The 14,395-nt window shown below is 46.3% G+C and overlaps 1 protein-coding gene across 1 annotated transcript; it reads left to right on the forward strand.

Annotated features, from left to right (window-relative positions):
• Positions 1-5,700: 5,700 nt before the first annotated feature.
• Positions 5,701-14,347, forward strand: LOC140002835 (scavenger receptor cysteine-rich domain-containing protein DMBT1-like). Its single transcript, XM_072040228.1, has 14 exons — positions 5,701-5,761; positions 7,305-7,343; positions 8,157-8,204; positions 8,375-8,686; positions 8,948-8,989; positions 9,281-9,328; positions 10,271-10,582; positions 10,844-10,885; positions 11,180-11,227; positions 12,167-12,478; positions 12,740-12,781; positions 13,076-13,123; positions 13,850-14,161; positions 14,235-14,347. The coding sequence occupies exons 1-14, from the start codon at positions 5,701-5,703 to the stop codon at positions 14,345-14,347; spliced, it is 1,779 nt and encodes a 592-aa protein (XP_071896329.1).
• The last annotated feature ends 48 nt before the right edge of the window (positions 14,348-14,395 follow it).

A 14,395-nucleotide genomic window follows, 5' to 3' on the forward strand; every position in this document is an offset into this window, starting at 1 on the left:
CTATTTAGGTAATGCCAAGCACAGGCTGGAGCCCATTAGACCCCATTGCTTGTTCTAACTACCTGAGAGCACTCATGTTTTGTCTTCATACTAACGTACAAAACCTACTGCTTGACATTGGTATGGTCATGCTGAAGTTGTGCTGGGCTTTGTAGAAAGGCATTTAATAGGCTGGCTTGGCCTTTGGAAGTTTTCCAGTGTAGGATCTTGAAGCATGGTGCCCTCCGTATGCACCATCATTGTGAAAAGTATGAACTGAGGGCATCACCTGAGCCACAAGCATTTCAGCAAACATCTTCATAATGGATTTTGAGAAGTATCTTGGAGGTCTGGTTTTGCAGAGAGGTAGGCAAACACTTAACTATGCTCAGAACTTCCAAAACTCTCAGGCGACTATTCATAGCAAAAAAGTTATGCACATAAACAACTGCGAAGTTTTGTTGCTAATTTTAATGTTTAATTTTAATGACCTACGTTGGCTACCAGTTAAACTGTGATTATATAGTGCAACGTATAATGCATCGTTAAGTGTGTAAAATTGACTTCATGGGGTGTGGTGAAATTCGTTAACTTCCTTTCCTTGTCTACAAATTTTTATATAATGCATAGTAATGGGGAGGCAGGGGAGAGGAACAGGTGTATTTATACCTTTAATTTAGTAAGTACAATGCTCCTGTTGCTTCACAGAGTATCACATGTGAGGCACCTACCATATTATAAAAAACACATTTCCACACTGGCAGAAATGACCCGCACAGTTAGGTGTGAAAAAAGAAAGAAAGAAAAAAAGAAGTTGAGCATACTGCACTTTGCGCTCCATCCTGATACAGTGGAAAATAAGAAATAGATACAGCTCGGAAAGCAGGGTCATATTGGACTAAGTATTAGATTGGAGATATGAAGAAAAAAATTTGATTTACTTTTTTTTTCCCGTTGGTGACGATTTTAACTATTAAAAATACACATTCCTAAGTCAAACTTCCACAAGAAGTAAAACCAAACATTTAGGGAAATGTTATTTTGGCACTCGACTTTGATTTGTCATTTAAAGTGGAATTATATTATTGTTAATCTTGCAAAAGATACGCAGTCATATTCAGTTGTCATATTTCTTAACACAATATTTTTCATTGCATTTCTTCATTACACTTATCAAAGTTCAGAACAGATCTAGTTTTCTAACAAGAATTATTTTACTAGATATTGATTTAAAGAATTTATCGTTGTTGGTGGTTGACAGATACGCCCCAGAGCTGAACAAGTGCTTTGGGTCGATATGTTTTTTAGTTTCAGTTCCATTTCCTGCAACAGACGTACCTAATTCTTCCTCATGCAAAGGGTTTATAAGTGACTTATTATAGAATGTGTTAATAAATTCTATTGTTAAAAAGTATTACCAGACGTTAAACTTCCTACAGTCTGTACCAGTCACCTTATCAGCATAGCACCAGGTTTGATTATCTTTCTTGAAGTCTGAAAGACAATGCCTTGGCCATGCAAGTGGTCTTCCTAGCCTTGCAAGGCTCCGTTAACAAGGTCAGGAATTGTGCAAGCTCTTCTTTGGAAGAAATGGATGTTTTGGAGAAGTTAAATTTTGAAAAGATGTTATTGAGAATAGAGCTGTGGAAAATTTAAATAATCATTCTTCTGTTGGGATAAGTCTGTAAATCACCAAGAATTTCACAGCAGGTGATATTGCTGCTTTGGTGACATGAACATAAGAAATCTGCTTATTGATTAGCGATAGCTATAAACAACCTCCTCACATTTCAGTCAGCACTTACCAGAAATGCTAATTGCATGGATTGTGTAAGAAGAGAAATGTTAGCAAGGAGTTTATGTTTTGGCTCAGCCTTACCTCAAGAGACTTTTTTTTTCCTTTTTAATTGAACTTCCCATTGTCCATGATGACCAGCTTTTCTGGTTTGTTTTGGGGATTTTCTAATACACCTCTGTCTATATAGGTGGTAGGGCTTGTTACCCTGGCAAAAATCCAGTTGCCCTGCTGAAGTTCAGTATGTGCAAGGATGAGAGCCTCCCCTGTTCTTCTTCCAGAGTTTGTCTGAAAGCTTTTAAATGCTTGGGTCCTTCAGCTGAGAAAATCAAAACCCAGTAATCTGGACTTTTCCATTATGACCCTTGCTTTTTTTCTGCTTTTTAACCTCTGAAACAAGATAAAATCCACGAGATACAGCTCTGGGCAGCACAATGTAGATATCTGCTGTGCAAGCTACAAGTTAGGAAATCTTGGGGAACACCTACATAAGTTGGGCTGATAATGAAAACCAGCACTGGCCATCACTGTAAACTTATCTCTGGGAATCAAGACTGTTAGTCCTGTTGGCTTCTGTAGGGTCAAAAGAGTTAAGTATTTGTAATTTTTTTTTTTTTCCCCACTAAGAACTACAGGTGTTCCTCCCCACATCTGTATACTTGAAACAGAGATATGATGAGACATGGGACTGAAATTTAGTATGACAAATAACAAAAAGGACTGCTTACTCTATTAGCTTTCGAATTTCCTCAAATACCACATGTAAAAAAAAAAAAAGCACACTTTTTTTTTTTATCCAATAATATTTTCTGCAAATAAAATGTATTATTTTTAAGTAGCTTAATTCATCTTTTTCTTTGCATTTTTATGTTTAATCACAGGATAATTTTTAGATGGTGACAAGTTCTGGCAGGTATATAGGATGAAGGGAATGTCCTTGACAAAGATATCACTTTGTGGTGAGATTATTAGTTTTAAAGAGTTTTTCCAAGTTCTCAAAGTCATTGAAAGTCTTTAGAAGTAAGCTATTGTCATGTTTTGAAAACAAAGGGAAAAATCTGTCTAGTTAAAACAAGACATGGGAACATGGTCTTGAAAGGAGCTGGAATGGTTAAAATCTTCTAGACAAAATGATTTATGTGGGTTAATTTCAGCTTTCTCTAGGAGTTTGCTGCTTAACAGTTTGAATACGCTGTAAAGTAGCATAAAAGTTGAATAACCTGCTGTAGGTGAGTTGGTGCTGGGAAGTAATCACTGTGCAACTACTAAATGAGTGAGGAGTCATTTCACAGGAGAGTTCCTGCTGTGATTTTGGTATGTGCACTATAAAGTAGAGGTACTAAGGGATTATTTTGTACAGAGGATGCTGGCATTCTAGCAGACGTAAATCAAAGCTACCTGTTATTAAATCTGAAGATACAAGTCCTAAGCTAACTTAAAAATGTTGACTGGAAATGTCAGACATTTGCTCTTAGGCTGGAATAGGGTGAGGCCTGGCAAGAACTCTGAAAGCCTAGTTTGTAATAAAGAGCTGTGCTTGCAGATTTAATGTGGATAAATTAAACCACTCCACCTCTAGTCCTCTTCTGTTCTTGAACCTCCTTGACATCATCCATAAATTTTCTATTCATGGTACCACGGAACAGCTGAGGCTGACTGGCACCTCTGGAGATCATCTGGTCCACCTTCCTTCTCTAGGTGGGGTCACCAAAAGCAGGTTGCTCAGGACTGTGCCCAGTCAGATTTGACTATCTGTAAGGATGGAGGAATCCACAGCCTTGCTGGGCAACCTGTGCCAATTGTTGACCCCATGGCACGGAGTCGTGTAGGGAGCAGTTCTTGAAGAGCTGCTGCCTGTGGGCAGCCCCTGCAGGCTCAGTTTGGGAAGGATGGCATCCTGTGGGAGGGACCCCATGGGGAGTAGGGACCATGACAGCATGGCGGAGACAAAGGGTCAGGGACTGACCACAGCCCCCATTCCCCTGCACTGCTCATGAGGAGGTAGGGGAGGGTGGATGGAGGGTAAGGTGTTTTTTGTTCACTTTTAGATCTCACTGTTCTAGTCTGTTAGTAGTAAGCGAAAACTGACATTAATTTCCCTCATGTTGAGTCTGTTTTGCCCATGATGGTAACTGGTGAGTAATCTCCCTGTCACTATCTCACCCCATGAGTTTTTTTTTTCCTTTTTTTTTCATATTTTCTCCACCTGTTCTGTGTAGGAGGGGGAGTAAGAGAGCGGTGTGGTGGAGCTGAGTTAGCCACCGGTGTGAAACAAGCATGGTCACCAGTGCTGAGTGCAGGGGACAATGGATCACCTCTCTCAGCTGGTGGCAACGCTTCTGAATGTGGCACCAACATGCCATTGGCCATCTTTGCTGCAAGGGCACATTGTGGGGTCATGGTCAATTTGCTCCCCAGGACCCCCAGGTTCCTTGCCTGCAAAACCGCTTTCCAGCTGGTTGAGCACCTCGGCCTGTACAAAAATGTTATTTTTCAAGAATTTAGAGGAAGGAAAATGACCCTACAGCCCCTTCCGAATCATGATGTGTGATCACTCCACTGAGCACATGGTATTGTTTTTCCTTTTGTCAGGAACAGCAGAGCTGTGAATAGCAATGTTCATGCTTCCATTTCTTCATTACATGAATACAATCAGTTGTATTTACCATTGTGCTCCAGTTTGTTTGCTCTTCTCAGTGACTGCTTTGACAACTTCTGATTCTGTTTCTGGACCCTGGTCTTTTGTCCTTTCTTCCTCTATTCTAGTGCTGTTAAGCTTTTCAGAAAGAGAATTCCTTATTCCCTTTGTTTCTAGACCCAAGCTGTGCCTTGCTGCAGGAGGAAGGTTGGAGTCTACCATCAGGAATCATGAATTATGTCAGCTATGCGGCTTGATTGGTGTTTGTGTCATAGCCAAAATGGACAGATAAGTATAGCCTGAATGAAGTGCAATGAACAGAATATTAGAGCAACAAATGTCTTATTTTTAGCTGGCCTGTGTTTCTTCTCATCACATGAGGAGAAACTTTTGAAGTGAAATATAGTGACTCCAGCTAACAAATTAGCAGGACAGGCTGTTGTTCCCTAAGCATTCTAAAACTACATGAAGACTTCTCACAAACCAAGCAATGAAACCAGTTCAACAGAACTTTTGGTTTTTCTTCAACCCATATTTCTTTCTCTTTTGATAAACTTCATGATTCAAAAGGTTGAAGGAAGTTTTATTGTCAAATTCAGTTAAGGAGCATAGTGGTAGATTGAGGGAAGACATTGCTAAACCAGAGCAAGCTCAACAGAGGTCCCTGGTTAGGCTTAGTAAGGGTATTTAACAAATAACTGGCATTCATTTATTTTTGATATAAGACTCAATCGCATGTATTATGTGCTCTTTGTTGACAAGCAACAGAGAAGCAAGCATGTAATTTCAAGAGGAAACCATCAGAAATATAAACATATATGAGACCAGAATTCTTTCTTGAAGGATTCATCAGAAAGCCTGGTACGAATTTGATGCCTCACCTTGCAATGCATTACAGTCTGCTTAATTAAGCCATTAGCTACAAGCAGCAAATAAATAAAATTGGAATGGTAGGTGCAAAGAAACACATAGGTTCACCAGTCTGGTTCCAAAGGTAATGCTGTGCCTGTACAAATGTCAAATATATAGTTAAGATAATTTGTATTAGTGACGACAGCACAAATTTTACAGGAACTGGAAACTTTGTTCTACATAGGTTATCTTTCTGTAAAGATCAGGTAGTCATAAAAATATTGGATAAGAAATCAGACATAACTTGGACCATGACTGTTAAACTATATTTCATAATCACCTATTGTTTGGACAGACTGGCCTTGGAAGCCTCACCCTTTCACAGGTGTAGAAGTATAAATTCTGATGCTCTGTGTTATTGGCACCTCTTGGCAAGATGGGTACCAACAAGATCTTGCTTTTCCTCTTAAGTACAGCTCTTCTGGATGCCACCGCAGGTAAACCACTTAAAATTTTTAAAACCAGTATTTTAAAAAAAAAAGTAGAAAAAAGGGGATGTCTTACGCTTCTGCAGTGGTTCCATACATGTAACTCATGTGCTAATATTATCAACTTTGTGCAAAGATTGGATGTAAAATGGGCTACAATTTGATAGCATCATGTTGTCTTATTAAAAATATGATCCATCTAACATTGTGATTAATTATTATTTATATTTAAGTAAATTTATTACAATGAAACCAATATCGTTCCAACTTTTATAGTAGTGTCCTGTAGCATAGATTAAACCAAATTTAGAAAAAAATAAACTACCTTGAAAGTACTAATAAAAGATTTCGCATAAATCTGTGTTCTTCAATATGAAATCAAGAAGAAATGTCATTGGCTATAATGTATACTTGCTTTAAAATAATTCAAGGTTAACCTTCTAGATGCTTATGGATTCACCCAATACTTATTTAACTTTATATAACTTAATCGAAGCACAATAGTAAGACACAGTTGCTATCATGCATGGCATCATGTAGTACCAGGGACATGAATTTTCCTCCCAGTTATGCCACTGAGATGGTCATGCACACAGATGGAAAACCTGGAGACTGTAAAAACCCAGCCTTGCACATTTCCACAACCAAATCATAACACTGATAGTGTTCAGGTAGGTTGTGCTTTCTCAGAAACCAACATTTAGTATCACCAAGGACTTTCTAAATACTATTGATATTTCACAAGGGTGATATCTGGGACTTGCCATTCTCAGCAGACACCTCCTGAGCAGTATTATGCCTGTTAGCATCATGGTTTGCATTAACAAGGGGACTTCAGGCACATTTGCTTCTAATACAGAGGCACAAAAAAAAAAAAAAAAAAAGTGTTATACTCCTTTTAGGGAAACCTGTCTGTTTGCTGAAACCTATCTGTTGTTCTCTGCAGCTATGAATAAAAAAACGTCCTTTGCATCCTTCCAGTATTTAAAACATATTGGTGGGAAAAATATACAGCAGACCCTTTTCCTAAAACACATTTTCAGCAACTCTCCCTCACACCTCTCCTGTCTGTCTTGTCAGAAGATGCATCAGTGTGCTGTTGTAACAGTCGTTGCATGGATTGAGTATGTCTCAGAAAAAAGTTTGTCCAGCTACTTTGTTTTCCTATTGTAAACCCATTGTCTCAACTGAAATTTATAGCCCTAGAAAAAGTAATCTGCATAGTTTTTATTGATTTATTTTAAATTGCTTACAAATTGTATTTCTGTCAGTTTCTACATTAGATTGGACAACTAAATCCCTATCCAAGGCATTAGATTGCACAACCAAATACACAATTATTTATCTGAGAAGTAGATAAAAATGAAAAAGGAGGAATTCTGGAGAAATTCTCTCTTTTGGAAAGAATTCCATGTCCAAATACAAGATCATGTCTCACAGTCTGGAAACTATGAAAGCACATCGATGAATAAGCCAGTACTGGGAACAAGCTTCGTAATGCTCATTCCTCCCAAAGTCTCTAACTTAATTATTGCTTTTCCTTAATCCACAGGAACTACTACCAGCTCTCTGGACACAAATACATTTCCAGGTACGTCTACACTGTGCACTCTTCTCGGGCTGCACTGGTTAGCAGCTCAAGCAGCTTGGCCACACGCATCAGGCTAGTGCATGGTGCTGCCCCTAGGGCTGTCGTGTGCCTTGCCTGCAGGCATGGAGAGTGCAGAGATCCTGGAGAGATTGCACTGCATCGTTATGGATGAGGGATATTCATGGAAAATATTCCTCACTTGAAGTTGTTTCTCCCCAGTGTGGACAAATGTAACCACTCTTTAAACATGGCATTTCTAACAAGAAATTCAGCTTGGTTTATGAGAAAGAGTGATGGTTCATTTGCCGTTTCTATTTTACTCTGTCCCCACACTGAATGCTCATGCTGAGACCTCTACACTCTGCATAGCCAGTGTGACTGGACAGCAGCAATATCTGAGCAAATATCTGGGAGCAAACCCAGACAGTCTCCTTCCTCCCATAGCCCCTCACTTGCTTCTTTCTCTTCCTCCCTTAGCAGACAAAACAGCCACACTGACCCCAGATCCCACAGCTCCAGGTACGTCTGCATCTCCCGTGGCTCCTTTCTGTGCATTCTTCTCGGGTGGCACTGGTTAGCAGCCCAAAAAACTTGGCTGTCTGATGCTGCCCAGTGTCAGGTTTGGATGGGCAGGAGGTGGTGCTGGGTTCTGCATGCACCAGGGCAGGGCATGGTGCTGCCCCTGGGGCTGTTGTGGTCCTCCTTGCCTGCAGGCATGGAGAGCGCAGAGCTCAGGGATGCACCGTGCCCTGTCCCGATTGCTCCTTCATCCAGAAGTGCCTCACTTGCTTCTCTCTCTTCCTCCCTCAACAGGTCGGACAGACAGAATGTCAGTTGGCTTCCAAGGAACTGTTCCTCCAGGTACGTCTGCATTTTCACAGTGTTTTCTGTGCACTCCCTTTGGGTTTGATCAGTTGCTGAGTGCCAGGGTGGGCTTTGACTCTTCCATAGAGTCCCAGAACCATAGCTGGGAGCTGGGGACAGTGTGTCAGCAGCTTTTCCCACATTTTCCTTCTCCCCTGCTTTCCCAGGTGTCTCCCTGAGCTTGGTGAATGGCAGGAACCGGTGTGAGGGGCGCATTGAGCTCTACCAGTATGGGAACCGGGGCACGGTGTGTGATGACGGCTGGGACCTCAGTGATGCCCAAGTTGTGTGCAGGCAGCTGGGATGTGGCTACGCTGTTTCTGCAGTGGGAAGTACCTATTTTGGACAAGGCAGTGGCAGCATTTACCTGGACGATGTGCAGTGCACGGGGAGTGAGTCCTCCCTGTTTGAGTGCAGGAGCTCTGGCTGGGGCGTCCACAACTGTGGGCACAGTGAAGACGCGGGTGTTATCTGCTCAGGTAGTGTTGGTTTTCCTCCATCAATTATAGTGTGGTTTCATAAACTGCCCGTAATTTTCCTGTTGTGGAGAAGGTTCAGAGCCACATTTCCCATTTCTGTTTTGCTCTGTTGCCATGCTGGATGCCCGTGCTGAGATCCCCACGCTCTACACCGCCAGTGTGACAGGGCAGCAGCGACATCCCCAGTGCTGGCAGCAAACTTGGTCACGCGCCTTCCTCCCATAGTCCCTCACTTGATCCTTTCTCTTCTTTCCACTGCAGCTGCAATAAGCATGACGAGACCATATCCCACCACAACTCCAGGTACGTCTGAATCTCCCGTGGCTCCTTTCTGTGCATTCTCAGGCAGCACTGGTTAGCAGCCCAAGCAGCTTGGCTGTCTGACGCTGTCCAGTGCCAGGTTTAAATGGGCAGGAGGTGGTGCTGGGTTCTGCATGCACCAGGGCAGGGCATGGTGCTGCCCCTGGGGCTGTTGTGGACCTCCTTGCCTGCAGGCATGGAGAGCGCAGAGCTCAGGGATGCACCGTGCCCTGTCCCGATTGCTCCTTCATCCAGAAGTGCCTCACTTGCTTCTCTCTCTTCCTCCCTCAACAGGTCGGACAGACGGAATCACAGATGGCTTCCAAGGAACTGTTCCTCCAGGTACGTCTGTGTTTTTGCAGTGTTTTGTGTGCACTCTCTTTGGGTTTCATCAGTTGCTGAGTGCCAGGGTGGGTTTTAACTCTTCCACGGAGTCCCAGTCCCATAGAATATGCAGAGCTGGGAGCGAATAACAAAGCCCATCGAGTCCATCTCCAGCACGTGTGTAGGAGCATTGTGGAAATGCTTCTTCGGCACTCAAAGGCCTGGGGCCATGACCACTTGCCAGGGAGCCTGCAGCAGTGCCTGGCCTGCCTCTCAGCGAAGACCCTGTTCCTAATGTCCAAGCTGAGCCTTCCCTGAGGCAGGTTTCAGGCCTTTCCTCCTGTACTGTCACTGGATGGAAGAGATCAGTGCCTCCCTCACCATTCCCCATCGAGGGGAAGGCATACGCAGCAGCGAGCTCACCCCTCAGGCTCCTCTTTTCTAATCTGAACCAAACAAGTGGCCTCGGCCTCTCCTGGAAATTTCAAGCTCTCTATCCCTTTCCCGATCGCGGTGGTTCTCCTTTAGTATGTGTGCAATCTATTTATATCCTTCTTCTGTCATGGAGCTGCACAGAACTGAGCACAGGACTCGAGGTGCAGCTGCAGCTGTGCTGAGTAGGCTGGGGCAAGCACTCCTTCCAACTGGCTAGCTCAGTGGTGCTTTGTGCACCCCACATGAGGGCTGGGCCTGTGGGCAACCAGGGCCTGTTGCTGGCTTGCATGGAGCTCGTGTCCACCAAAGTCCCCCAATCCCTTTCAAAGAAGCACCAGAGTCACAGAATTGAAGGATGGGAGAGCAGAAAGAGGGAAAGTCAGAGCATAATACCATGGAGGCTGGTGATCCCAGTGGCCTGAAAGTGGTGCAGTGATGAAATGCAATGGTGAGGGCAGGTGCCCGTGTGCCAGCAGCTTTTGTCAGCAGCTTTTCCAACATTTTCCTTCTACCCTGCTTTCCCAGGTGTCTCGCTGAGCTTGGTGAATGGCAGGAACCGGTGTGAGGGGCGCATTGAGCTCTACCAGTATGGGAACCGGGGCACGGTGTGTGACGACGGCTGGGACCTCAGTGATGCCCAGGTTGTGTGCAGGCAGCTGGGATGCGGCTACGCTGTTTCTGCATTTGGAAGTGCCTATTTTGGACAAGGCAGTGGCAACATTTACCTGGACGATGTGCAGTGCACCGGGAGTGAGTCCTCCCTGTTTCAGTGCAGGAGCTCTGGCTGGGGCGTCCACAACTGTGGGCACAGTGAAGACGCAGGTGTTGTCTGCTCAGGTACTGTTGGTTTTCCTCCATCAATTATAGTGTGGTTTCATAAATTGCCCGTAATTTTCCTGTTGTGGAGAAGGTTCAGAGCTACATTTCCCATTTCTGTTTTGCTCTGTTCCCATGCTGGATGCCCATGCTGAGATCCCCACACTCTGCATCGCCACTTGAACCGGGCAGCAGCGACATCCCTAGTTCCAGGAGCAAACCTGGTCACGCTCCTTCCTCCCCAAGTCCCTCACTTGCTTCTTTCTCTTCTTTCCACTGCAGCTGCAATAAGCATGACGAGACCATATCCCACCACAACTCCAGGTACGTCTGCATCTCCTGTGGCTCCTTTCTGTGCATTCTTCTCGGGTGGCACTGGTTAGCAGCCCAAAAAACTTGGCTGTCTGACGCTGCCCAATGTCAGGTTTGGATGGGCAGGAGGTGGTGCTGGGTTCTGCATGCACCAGGGCAGGGCATGGTGCTGCCCCTGGGGCTGTTGTGGTCCTCCTTGCCTGCAGGCATGGAGAGCGCAGAGCTCAGGGATGCACTGTGCCCTGTCCCGATTGCTCCTTCATCCAGAAGTGCCTCACTTGCTTCTCTCTCTTCCTCCCTCAACAGGTCGGACAGACGAAATCACAGTTGGCTTCCAAGGAACTGTTCCTCCAGGTACGTCTGCATTTTCGCAGTGTTTTCTGTGCACTCTTGGGTTTCATCAGTTGCTGAGTGCCAGGGTGGGTTTTTACTCTTCCACGGAGTCCCAGTCCCATAGAATATCCATAGTTGGGAGCGAATAACAAAGCCCATCGAGTCCATCTCCAGCACGTGTGAAGGAGCATTGTGGAAATGCTTCTTCGGTACTCAAAGGCCTGGGGCCATGACCACTTGCCAGGGAGCCTGCAGCAGTGCCTGGCCTGCCTCTCAGCGGAGACCCTGTTCCTAACGTCCAAGCTGAGCCTTCCCTGAGGCAGGTTTCAGGCCTTTCCTCGTGTCCTGTCACTGGATGGAAGAGATCAGTGCCTCCCTCACCATTCCCCATCGAGGGGAAGGCATATGCAGCAGCGGGCTCACCCCTCAGGCTCCTCTTTTCTAATCTGAACCAAACAAGTGGCCTCGGCCTCTCCTGGAAATTTCAAGCTCTCTATCCCTTTCCCGATCGCGGTGGTTCTCCTTTAGTATGTGTGCAATCTATTTATATCCTTCTTCGGTCATGGAGCTGCACAGAACTGAGCACAGGACTCGAGGTGCAGCCACAGCTGTGCTGAGTAGGCTGGGGCAAGCACTCCTTCCAACTGGCTAGCTCAGTGGTGCTTTGTGCACCCCACATGAGGGCTGGGCCTGTGGGCAACCAGGGCCTGTTGCTGGCTTGCATGGAGCTCGTGTCCACCAAAGTCCCCCAATCCCTTTCAAAGAAGCACCAGAGTCACAGAATTGAAGGATGGGAGAGCAGAAAGAGGGAAAGTCAGAGCATAATACTATGGAGGGTGGTGATCCCAGTGGCCTGAAAGTGGTGCAGTGATGAAATGCAATGGTGAGGGCAGGTGCCCATGTGCCAGCAGCTTTTGTCAGCAGCTTTTCCCACATTTTCCTTCTCCCCTGCTTTCCCAGGTGTCTCCCTGAGCTTGGTGAATGGCAGGAACCGGTGTGAGGGGCGCATTGAGCTCTACCAGTATGGGAACCGGGGCACGGTGTGTGACGACGACTGGGACCTCAGTGATGCCCAAGTTGTGTGCAGGCAGCTGGGATGCGGCTACGCTGTTTCTGCAGTGGGAAGTGCCTATTTTGGACAAGGCAGTGGCAGCATTTACCTGGACAATGTGCAGTGCACAGGGAGTGAGTCCTCCCTGTTTCAGTGCAGGAGCTCTGGCTGGGGCGTCCACAACTGTGGCCACAGTGAAGACGCAGGTGTTGTCTGCTCAGGTACTGTTGGTTTTCCTTCATCAGTTATAGTGTGGTTTCATAAATTGCCCGTAATTTTCCTGTTGTGGAGAAGGTTCAGAGCTACATTTCCCATTTCTGTTTTGCTCTGTTGCCATGCTGGATGCCCGTGCTGAGATCCCCACGCTCTACATCACCACTTGAACCAGGCAGCAGCAACACCCGTAGTTCTGGGAGCAAACCTGGTCAGTCTCCTTCCTCCCACAGTCCCTCACTTGATCCTTTCTCTTCTTTCCACTGCAGCTGCAATAAGCATGACGAGACCATATCCCACCACAACTCCAGGTACGTCTGCATCTCCCGTGGCTCCTTTCTGTGCATTCTTCTCGGGCGGCACTGGTTAGCAGCCCAAGCAGCTTGGCTGTCTGACGCTGCCCAGTGTCAGGTTTGGATGGGCAGGAGGTGGTGCTGGGTTCTGCATGCACCAGGGCAGGACATGGTGCTGCCCCTGGGGCTGTTGTGGTCCTCCTTGCCTGCAGGCATGGAGAGCGCAGAGCTCAGGGATGCACCGTGCCCTGTCCCGATTGCTCCTTCATCCAGAAGTGCCTCACTTGCTTCTCTCTCTTCCTCCCTCAACAGGTCGGACAGACGGAATGTCAGTTGGCTTCCAAGGAACTGTTCCTCCAGGTACGTCTGCATTTTCGCAGTGTTTTGTGTGCACTACCTTTGGGTTTCATCAGTTGCTGAGTGCCAGGGTGGGTTTTTACTCTTCCACGGAGTCCCAGTCCTATAGAATATGCAGAGCTGGGAGGGAGTCGCAAGGGCTATCGAGTCCATCTCCAGCACGTGTGAAGGAGCATTGTGGAAATGCTTCTTCGGCACTCAAAGGCCTGGGGCCATGACCACTTGCCAGGGAGCCTGTAGCAGTGCCTGGCCTGCCTCTCAGTGAAAACCCTGTTCCTAACGTCCAAGCTGAGCCTCCGCTGAGGCAGGTTTCAGGCCTTTCCTCGTGTCCTGTCACTGGATGGAAGAGGGAATGGTCTCTCCCTCACCATTCCCCATCGAGGGGAAGGCATACGCAGCAGTGGGCTCACCCCTCAGGATGCTCTTCTCTAAGCTGAAAAAATGAAGTGTTCAAGGCAAGGCTGGATGGGGCTTTGGGGTCTGGTGAAAGGTGTCCCTGGCCATGGCGTGGGAGTTGTAACAAGATGGTCTTTGAGATCCCTTCCAAACCAATCATTTTTGTGATTCTCCCATTCTACAAAAAGCACAGCCCTAATAGCTTGAGGGTGGTGATCCCAGTGGCCTGAAAGTGCTGTAGTGATGAAATGCAATGGTGAGGGCAGGTGCCCGTGTGCCAGCAGCTTTTGTCAGCAGCTTTTCCAACATTTTCCTTCTCCCCTGCTTTCCCAGGTGTCTCGCTGAGCTTGGTGAATGGCAGGAACCGGTGTGAGGGGCGCATTGAGATCTACCAGTATGGGAACCGGGGCACGGTGTGTGACGACGGCTGGGACCTCAGTGATGCCCAGGTTGTGTGCAGGCAGCTGGGATGCGGCTACGCTGTTTCTGCATTTGGAAGTGCCTATTTTGGACAAGGCAGTGGCAGCATTTACCTGGATGATGTGCAGTGCACAGGGAGTGAGTCCTCCCTGTTTGAGTGCAGGAGCTCTGGCTGGGGCGTCCACAACTGTGCGCACAGTGAAGACGCAGGTGTTGTCTGCTCAGGTAGTGTTGGTTTTCCTCCATCAATTATAGTGTGGTTTCATAAATTGCCCGTAATTGTCCTGTTGTGGAGAAGGTTCAGAGCTACATTTCCCATTTCTATTTTGCTCTGTTCCCATGCTGGGTGCCCGTGCTGAGATCCCCATGCTCTGCATCACCAAAGCGACTGGGGAGTATTGGCATCCCTAGACCAGGAGCAAACCCAATCAGTCTCCTTCCTCCCAAAGTCCCTCACTT

Source organism: Anas platyrhynchos, chromosome 6 (genome assembly GCF_047663525.1).
Source record: "Anas platyrhynchos isolate ZD024472 breed Pekin duck chromosome 6, IASCAAS_PekinDuck_T2T, whole genome shotgun sequence".
NCBI lineage: Eukaryota > Metazoa > Chordata > Aves > Anseriformes > Anatidae > Anas > Anas platyrhynchos.